The sequence below is a fragment of the Gracilinanus agilis genome, chromosome 4 (assembly GCF_016433145.1).
Source record: "Gracilinanus agilis isolate LMUSP501 chromosome 4, AgileGrace, whole genome shotgun sequence".
NCBI classification, from domain to species: Eukaryota; Metazoa; Chordata; class Mammalia; order Didelphimorphia; family Didelphidae; genus Gracilinanus; species Gracilinanus agilis.
In genome coordinates this window covers 190,509,733-190,519,459 of record NC_058133.1, presented here as the reverse complement: position 1 = coordinate 190,519,459, position 9,727 = coordinate 190,509,733, and the positions used below count along the sequence as shown (strand labels likewise).

Below are 9,727 nucleotides of genomic sequence, written 5' to 3'. Positions count from 1 at the left end.
TAAGGTCACTCTCCCACTCCACGGTGAGTTTCCTTCCCAGGCAGTTTTTTTGCCCCAGATGTAAATGACCACTCCCTATCAGAAACAGTCCTGCCCAAAGTTGATGCCCAGTTGGGACAGCCATACAAATTCTTCCCATCAACAAGCACCTCAGGGACCAGATAGATATAAGCCAAACCTTACCCACCATCCCTCCTTCCCATTTTCAATAATGAGAACCAAATCGAAGTTTGCAATAACCAGAAAGCCAGCTTTATTGGACACCTATAGGAGAAAGGGACCGAGTTGTACTATGAGCAAAAGGGAAATAGAGTGGGAATGTAATAAAATAGCAAAGGGCCCCAACCCCAAGAGCCCTGGAGACCAGCCCTTCTCCGCCATCAGGAGGTGAGAGTGGCTGGCTGGGCCAGGAGGAAGGGCAGGGGACTAGGTCTGAAGTCCAGCTGTGGCAGGCACACAGATCATTGCTTGGAGCGCTGGCTTTGGCTGTGAGTAGTGGTCACAGTCTGTTCCTTGATGATGGGACGGGGCTGGCGGCCAGAGTGTCCTGCAATGGAGAAGATAAAACATGAAGGGAGCTCATTTGAGCCAGGGATTAAGATGGGGGGTTGGGGGAAAAGAAAAGGTTGTGCAGGGACCCCCTCTCTCTGGCCAAATAAACTGGAGGAGAAATCCAGGTAAGCCTCCCTCAGAGGTTCAGAAAAATAGATTTAAACAAGCCCTGTCCCCACCACCCCCAAAGAGGGGCAGTGCCCACCTGGGCCTTGGTTTTACCCTCTATAAAATGAGGGGAAGGATCTAGAAGAGGAAATAGCATTGAGCCAGTAATCAAGAGAACTCAATTTAAGGCTCAACTCTGTCCCTTAGTCTCTATATTACCAAAAGAAAATCACTTCACTTCTACAAGACTCAGTTTCCTCTTCTGTAAAATGAAGAAATTAGAACAGAATTCTTAACCTGAGGTCCACAAAACTCTTTTTTGTAATACTTATACCTATATTTTTGGTATATTTGGTTTCCTTTGTGATTCTCTGTATTTTTTGCATTTAATAACATTATTCTGAAACCACTATCTGTGGCATAATAAAAAGTGAAAAATGCTTGGTTAGGGAAGGGTCCTTATAGTTGATCCTAGGTTAGACCAACTATAAGGACCCTTCTGCCTCAGATATCCTATGAGTCAATGGACAGATCAATGGATTTTAAGAGGAAGATCCAAACATGTAGACAAAACCCATAGAACCTTACCTTCCTGAGAGGAGTAAGAGGACTGGCCAGATGAATACTGGGAAGAAAGACTGCAGGCAAAGGAAAAAGGACAATTGTTAGGATGAGGAATTGGGAATGAAGGAAATCCAGGACAGATTGGGTTGTTGATGGGGGGGGGGGGGTGATCAGGCTGAGAGGGGCTGGGTCACTCACTGGGCATCCTCTCCCTCCAGCAGGCGGCGGTAGGTGGCGATCTCCTGCTCCAGCCGGGTCTTCACGTCCAGGAGGATCTTGTACTCTTGGTTCTGTTGTTCCATCTCACAGCGGAGTTGGGCCAGCTGCTCCTCGACGCTGCTGATGAGTCCTTGGATCTGGGACAGCTGGACGCAATAGCGACCTTTGGTTTCTTCCAAGCTGCTTTCCAGGGAAGCTTTCTGAGATGGAGAGAGAAGAAAGAAAACAAGGGATGAAGCAGCAGTGGGTCACCCCTCAATTCTGCCACCAACTTGCTTGTGATCTGAAGCAAATGATCTCATTTCTCTAGGTCTTGGCTTTTTTCCCATCTATAAAATTGAGCTAACAATACCTATCCTACCTATGCCTTTGGCAGTGTTATTAAAATAAAATTAAATAGATGGAAAATATCTGGGAGAGAATGTTATTATTGTTGTTGAGAGTTGGAGTGATGAAGATAGAAAAGTAATAGGATGAAAGAAATGAAGGAAGGAAGAAAGGAATCTGAAAGGATGGTTGAATGAATGAATGAATGGATGGATGGATGGAAGGATGGATGGATGGATGAATGAATGAATGAATGAAAAAGTATTTATCAAGTACTTACTTTGTGAGTACAGAATTCACTATCAGAAATCTAGATTTGAATCTTAACTCTATTATTGCCTCAAACAAGATACCTTCTTTGGAGGCTTGGCTAGTAGATTTAAAGAAGATCTCTTTCATAAGCCCTCTGAGAGAAAGAACTATTTCTGTTTCTGTCTTTCTATCCCCATTTCCTAGCACAAAATCTGCTACTTGATGAATAGTTTCTTGAGCTGATATGAATAGAAATGAGTGCCCTTCCCCACCCCAGCCCCATCCCCTTCAAAGAGGGCTGTACCCATCTAAGCTTCAGTTTCCTACACTACAAAGTTAGGGGCTGAGTGGGAATAGATGATGTTTCAAATGACCCTTGATTCTAAGAGACTTGGTTCACTTACCATGCTGATCTGGGACTGCAGGTCAATCTCCAGGCCCTGAAGCACTCTACGCAGCTCAGAGATCTCAGTCTTGCCACTCTGGATCATTTCACTGTTGGAGGCTACTTCTCGGTTCAGCTCCTCTGTCTAAAATAGGAGGAAAAGCCGGGATGTTTGAAAGTGGGTAGCCAGCTTGGCTTTTCAAAGCAAGCCCACTCTGTCTCCAGAGAACTCAAGAAATATGGGTACAAGGGGCAGCCAGGTAGCTCAGCAGTTAGAGAGGCAGATCTGGAGATGGGAAGTCTTGGGTTCAAATCTGACCCCAGACACATCCTAGCTGTGTGATCCTAGGTAAGTCACTTGACTAGTTCCCTACCCTTACCACTCTTCTGCCTTGGCACCAATACTTAGGACCAATTCTAAGACAGAAGGTAAGGGTTTAAAAAATAAATTTAAAAGAAGCATGGAAAAAATATAATAAAAAATAAATAAAAAGAAGCATGGGTACCCACCTTGCTCATGAACCAGGCCTCAGCATCTCTGCGGTTCTTCTCAGCCAGCTGCTCATACTGGTCACGCATGTCAGACAGCACTTGGGTCAGGTTGACACCAGGGGCAGCATCCATCTCCACAGTGACATCACCACCAGTCTGACCCCTCAGGGCATTCATCTCCTGCAAATGAAGAGAGACTCAGTTAACTATACACCATGTCTAGGAAGGCCAGATTCCCCTTTTTGGCTGTTAACTGAAACTTCTCTCTCTCCTCACAACTCCCACCCACGCTGAAGCTGATTCACCTTAAAGAAAGATTTTCTCTGAGTCCTTCTACCCACAACCTTGGCCAAAGACCAAAAGCCTCACCTCCTCGTGGTTCTTCTTCAGGTAGGCCAGCTCCTCTTTCAAGCCTTCAATCTGCATTTCCAGGTCAGCCCTGGCCAGGGTCAATTCATCCAATACCCTGCGTAGGCCATTGATATCAGCCTCCACAGCCTGTCGCAAGGCCAACTCATGCTCATATCTGGAATGGGGAAGAGGAGAGAAGTAAGTAGCCACTCAGGAGCTATCTCGCTCCTTCTGCCTTTCCTTGGGTTTTAGAAATTCTAGGAACAGCCTTCTTTTATCAACCAATCTGTGTCCTCCCAAGTATGTTAGCCTCCACTGACTGCCATCTTCTACTCACTTGTTTCTGAAGTCATCAGCAGCCAGTCTAGCATTATCAATCTGCAACACGGTCTGGGCATTGTCAATTGTAGCTGTTAAGATCTGGGTAGGAGAAAATAACCAAGGCCTGGTCAACCTCAAGGCCCATCAGCCTCCTCTGATGACCACCCATCCCCAAGCTCAGGAAAGACCTATTCTTCTGAGATCAGAAGAGGAAAGTCTCACACTAAAAATTCAGAAAAATTCAGGATATAATCTCCTCCAGATCTAGGAATGCTCACTTCTTGCCAAGCTCAAGGCAAAGCTGTTGAATACCTAGAGATGTTCTTGAAGACTACTAGATCAACACGTTTCCTCCCCTCCCCACCTTTCCTACACCAAAGCATTTAAGAAAGAAGAAAAGCAACATATATAATGGGCTAGACTTGCAGTCAAGAAGATCCAGATTCGAATTTGACCTCAGACACTTATTAACTCTATGTCTTTGAGAAAGTTGCTTAACTTTCCCATTTTTCATCTGTAAAATGAAGAGCTTGGAACTAAAGACTTCCAAGGTGCCTTTTAGCTCTAAACTTATGATCCTTAGACTGGAAGAAACCAAGCTCTCTTAAGGCCTCAGTTCTTAATAATAAGAAATAACAATAATGATCCCTTTCTTGGAGTTATCAAGATAACACATGGAAGAACAACTGGATACATGAGTCAAAGGATCTCTTCTTTCTCAATTCTGCCATTTACTACCTGTCTGACCTAGAGCAAGTTGCTTTATCTTTCTAGACCTCAGTTTCCTCATCTGAAGAATGGGGGATTGGCCTAAGTGGTTATTGAGATCCCTTCTACCTCTTAATTTATAAACCTGTACTCTTTTATGATCTTTTTTATCCATTTACATTCAGTTCTGCTCCAGGTCCCAGAGTGGAGATTAGATGGGACAGGTGGGAGTACCAGATGAGGCCTACCTTGCTCTTGAGCTCCTCAATGGTCCTGTAGTAGGGGCTATAGTCCTTGCTCTCAGTTGGCCTCTGCTTCTGGTACCAATCCCGAATCTTCACTTCCAGGTCAGTGTTGGCCTCTTCTAGGGACCGAACCTTGTCCAGGTAGGAGGCCAAGCGGTCATTGAGGTTCTGCATGGTCACTTTCTCCCCACCAGCCAAGAGACCATCCATGCTACCAAAGCCACCACCATAACCACCACCAAAGCCACTGCCATAACCAGCTCCACTACCATAGCCTCCCCCAAAACTGCTGTTGCTGCTGAAGGCTCCACCATAGCCTCCTCCCAGACCACAGGCCCCCCCAGAGGAGAAGCGGGAGGTTGTCACTGACATGCCCCCAAAGCCTGAGCCCCCATAGGCGCTGGGAGCTCTGCAGGAGCCTCCACCCAGCATGGAGATGCGGCTGGAGCCACCTCCAAGGCCACAAGAACCCTTCATGGAACTGGAAGAAGTGAATTGTCTGCTGCAGGTGGTCATGGTATCGAGAGAGAGAGTGAGATATTCAGAAAGACAGAGATAGCTCAGAGAAGCTGCTCAGAGAGGCTCGGAATGATGCTCCCTTGGGTCGCTACAACCTTTATATACCTAGCTGCTTAGGGTGGTGCCCAGGCCTCTTGCTGACTCCCCGTTCTGTTAAGGATTTCACCACCCCCCGAGGTCCTAGGCAACTCCCAGTTCCAGGATTATTCACCTTCTGGGTCTACTCCCAGGTGTGCCATGTTTCCAACTCAGGAACTCCTGCCAGGCTAAGTGCAGCATTAAGACGAGAAAGAAAAGAACACAGATGCAGATTCCTCCCTGACTCAGGCTCACAACTCTAGATTTTTCAAGGCCTCAGGCTGGGAAACAGGGAAACTGCCATCCCCTCCCCAGACTCCATTGTGGCAGGTGGCGTCCTCTGGCTGTGAGTCAGCTCCAATTAATATCCATTTCCCGGGCCCTTCAGTTTCAACTCGAGTTGATGTGAGCCCATGGGGAAGGATTGGCAACTTCACCTAACTCCATCCTGGGGCCATCTCTCTGATGTTTCTATTCCTCCAGTGACAACCTTCCACTGAGGCCGAGCATTGGATCTTGGCCATGAAGACCCACTCGCCAACAACCATCAAGAGCCTCCATTTCTGGTCAAAATAATAGGATTCCCATCCCCTCATCCTGCTCTACTGACTCCCGCCTCTATATAGTCACACAAACACCCCTGTTCCCCAACCCCGACTCTGTATGATGTCCTCTCTTTTCTTTGCCCATTCTTAACCAGATCTTGCTATTCTTAAATTCAAAAACTACCAGAAACCCTCCTGGACTAACCCCATTTTACTCTTCAGCCATCCATATCCAAATCCCCACTTCCATTCCTGCCATTCTGGGCTCAAAAGCTACCTTCTAAGAAGCCCTCATGGGTTAACTCTATCCCATTCTGATGTCTCCTTTGTTCTGTTTCCCTATAGGTAGAAAGAGCCTAAATGATCTCTAAGAACTCTCATAACTAAAGAAAGGTTCTTTATCTGGGGTCCTCAGACCCCCAAGGGATCCACGGATAGATTTTAGGAGGTCCATGAATTTGATTTTTTTAAAAATATTTTAAATACTACACTGCCATATAATTGTTTTCCTATGTAATCTTACATATTTTACCTTATGCATTTTAAAATTTTTTTTCTAAGGTGTCAAAGACTCAAAAAAGAGTCAAGAACCATGCTCTATAGGGTTTCTAATCCTTTACAGAGTCAGCTTAAGCTAAGAAACATGCACCCAAAACTGCCTATTGTATATTATCTTCCTTCATTAGAAGAGAAGCTCCTTGAGGTTAGGGACTGTTTCTTTTCAACTGGTTATTCTATAGCCAGTGTTTAATTAAAAGCCTAGAACATAGTAACCACTTAATAAATGTCTGTTTCAGCATTTTTCCAAAGAAGAAATTAAAGCTATCTATAGTCATATCTATAGTTATATTAAAAAACAACTCTAAATCACTACAGGTTAGAGAAATGTGCATTTAAACAACTCTGAGGTACTACATCAAACCTATCAGATTGGCTAAGGCGAAAGAAAAGGAAAATAACAAATGTTGGAGGGGATGTGGGAAAATTAGGACACCAATGCACTGTTTGTGAAGTTGTGAACTAGCCCAAACACTCTGAAGAGCTATTTGGAGATCTGCCCAAACAGCTATAAAACTATGCATCTCCTTTGGCCCAGCAGTAGCATTCCTAGGTCTGTATACCAAAGAGATTAGAAAAGAAAAAGAAAAAAAGACAAATATGTACAAAAATATTTATAGCAGCTTTCTGTAGCAGCAAAGAGTTGGGAATTGAGGGGATGCCCTTCAATAGGAGAATGGTTGATTGTGATAGAATACTACTGTGCTATAAGAAATGATGAGCACCTGAAAAACCTGGAAAGACTTACATGAACTGATGCAAAGTTGAGTGAGCAAAACCAGGAGAACACTGTACAAAGCAACAACATTCTACAATGACCAATTGTGAATGACTTAGCTATTCTCATCAATGCAAAGATTCGATATAAATCCAAAGGACTTATGATGAAAACTGCTATCCATTTTCAGGGAAGAACAGATAGATTGGGGTGGGAGTGCGGAGGGAATCTTAAAATGTCAAAAAAATAAATGTCAAAAATTGTTTCTACACATATCTGAAAAAATAAATAGTTTTTTCAAATAAAGAAAGAACAGAGGGACTCTGTTTGCACATTGAAGCAAACTATAATTTTTTGTGGTTGGTTTTTTTTTTTTGGTCTGTATTTTCTTTCACAACATGACTAATATGGAAATATGCTTTGCATGACTACACACGTATAATCTATATCAAATTGCTTGGCTCCTCAGTGAGGGGGGAGGGAGAGAATTTGGAATCCAAAACTTAAAAAGAACAAATGTTAAAAATTGTCTTTATGTGGAATTGGAAAAAATATATATTTTTTAAAATAGACATTAAGTAAATGCCTGTTTCCTTCCTCTCTTCCTTCTGAGGCTAAGATCATTGGAATTTAGTGGGAAAGGAACTGGACTGGAACTCAAGAAACCTGGGTTCTCATCCTAACACTGGCATTAATTCACTCTGTGACCCTGAGCAAGTTAATTCCTTTGGAGGGGATTCAGTTTCCTACTCTGTAAAATGAAAAGATTAAACTCAATCTCCCAGGTCCTTCCTCTAGATCAAAGATTTCATAGTGTTTCTAAATTACTTTATGGTCTCCCCAACTTAATTATAAGTTCAGAGACCAAGCATCTGCTATGTCTACCGTCTAGTACTTCTTCAGCATTACAGTTACAAATTTGCAACCCATGGGCAAACGGGACCAAGTACTTCACCAGAACAGCACTGAATGGTGAACATGTTACGCCAGGTCCCAGGGATTCCCAGATACCTTCAGATTGTGAGGCACAACTTTAGATAAACACAAATAGGTGGGTAATGCAGTGGGGAGCCATAGACCTAGAGATCAAGTTCTGTGTGTTGGCCACACTGAAAGAGAATACCAGAGTTGAAATCAAAAAAGAAGACTGAGGGACATAGCTATCAACTGGAATTTGGAAGTCATGGACTACTGTTCCTACTGTGCCAATCTTTATATTATTCCATTGTATTCATGAAGTGTCTGTCTTTCCTTGGCTGACACTGAACTGTTTTTATGATCAGATTATTAAACTTTAAAGAATCCTTCATATAGTCTAGATTTTAAAGTAACTTTAATTATACATTAAATTTACTAACTTCTAATGGCTGAAATGTTTGTTTGCTTTTTTACCTACATCATAATAAATCTTCATTAAAAAAAAACAGTAGTTTCAGTTCTTTGAGACCCAAAAGGCTATTCACTCTTATCAAGGAGCTGCCTGACAGCCCTGAGAGAAGGGAAGATGGTGGGGTCCAGGTACTTCTGGAGAAAGCCGGGCATATTGGCTGAGGGTCTGAGCAAGGGGGCAGGGCTAGGAGAGAGTCAGATTCTGCCTGAGCTCAGCACCCGAAAGCTGCCAAGAACGGTGTAGTTAGAAATTCCCCCATCTCAGCATTTCAAGGATCCAAGGCTTTGTTACAACCATGTAATGCTACTTGTACCTACCTGGTGAAGGAGGAATGTTTGGGGCCCTCCCCACCAGACACACCCATCCACAGACTATCAGACAGTGATATTGAGTCCTAGAACTCACACCATCATTACAAGTGCTCTCCTGCTCCTATAGGAGCTATAGCGTAGTGGAGACCCAGAAGAGAAAGTCCTTGTCACCAAAGCCCTTGGCATTGTCAGGTGGTTCAACATCAGAAACTGATTGGGTTTTATTCATAGAATCGATCCTAAAAAAAAGAACCATTAGCATTTACTTTGCTGCTGCACGCCCTAAGGACCATGGGACTTTTCCTCTGTGACTTATAGTTGAAACTTTCCAGGAATATTGACTCCCCCATTAGAATAGGAACATCTTGAGAAAAGAGACTATTTTAATTTTCTGAGTTTGTGTCTCTGATAGCACTTAGCACAGTCCTTTGCACACAACAAACACTTTATTCATTCATTCATTTATTCATCTGTCCACTCTTCCCCAGTCCTCTTTCTTCATCCTCTGCAATTTCTTCCTCCTGACCTCCCATTTCTTCCTCCTTCTCTCTTTTCCCTTCCTTCCCTTTACACCCCATTCACTTTGACTTTAGGCATGTCAATGAGCCCCAGCAGACTGATACCCTGACTAGGTGGCTGAGTAGATAGAGAACCACACCTGGAGACTGGAGGTCCTGGGTTCAAATGTGGCCTCAGAGATTTTCTAGCTGTGTGATCCTGGGCAAGTCACTTAACCCAATTGCTTAGCCCTGACCACTCTTCTGCCTTGAAACTCATTCTTAGTATCAACTCTAAGATAGTAGGTATGGGTTAAAAAAAAAAAAAAAAAAAAAAAGACCGATATCCTAATTTAGAAGGTTTGTGGACAACAGAATCCTCTCCAGATTGATCCTTCCTTCTACTTAGGTGTAAATTCAACTTCAGTTAAATTGATGAAGTTATTAGTCCTTTCTAAACCTGGACAACCTTGAGGATGATCCAGAGGAGACAAGAGATTTTATTTTGATAGTTATCAAATACTAAAAAAATACTAAAATGCTAAATATATATATATATATATATATATATATATATATATATATAT

At 43.1% G+C, this 9,727-nt stretch overlaps 1 protein-coding gene across 2 annotated transcripts; it reads right to left on the bottom strand.

Moving 5' to 3' along the window:
• Window positions 1–461: 461 nt before the first annotated feature.
• Window positions 462–5,040, bottom strand: LOC123247641 (keratin, type I cytoskeletal 16-like). 2 transcript variants are annotated; one of them, XM_044676590.1, is made up of 8 exons: window positions 4,528–5,040; window positions 3,588–3,670; window positions 3,269–3,425; window positions 2,918–3,079; window positions 2,427–2,552; window positions 1,423–1,643; window positions 1,249–1,298; window positions 462–547 (listed from the first exon to the last, which is right to left on the bottom strand). In XM_044676590.1, exons 1-8 carry the CDS (start codon window positions 5,038–5,040, stop codon window positions 462–464), a joined length of 1,398 nt encoding a protein of 465 aa, XP_044532525.1. The 2 variants fall into 2 exon arrangements, with proteins under 2 accessions (XP_044532525.1, XP_044532526.1); XM_044676591.1 differs by having other exon boundaries at window positions 546–547; window positions 1,222–1,298.
• Between the last annotated feature and the right edge of the window lie 4,687 nt (window positions 5,041–9,727).

Coding starts and splice junctions, on each gene's coding strand:
- LOC123247641 (XM_044676590.1), bottom strand. CDS start 5,040: ATGACCACCTGCAGCAGACAATTCACTTCTTCCAGTTCCATGAAGGGT. Junction 3,426..3,587: donor GCTGATGACTTCAGAAACAA/GTGAGTAGAAGA, acceptor TCCCCATTCCAG/ATATGAGCATGAGTTGGCCT. Junction 1,299..1,422: donor CTGGAGGGAGAGGATGCCCA/GTGAGTGACCCA, acceptor CTTTGCCTGCAG/TCTTTCTTCCCAGTATTCAT.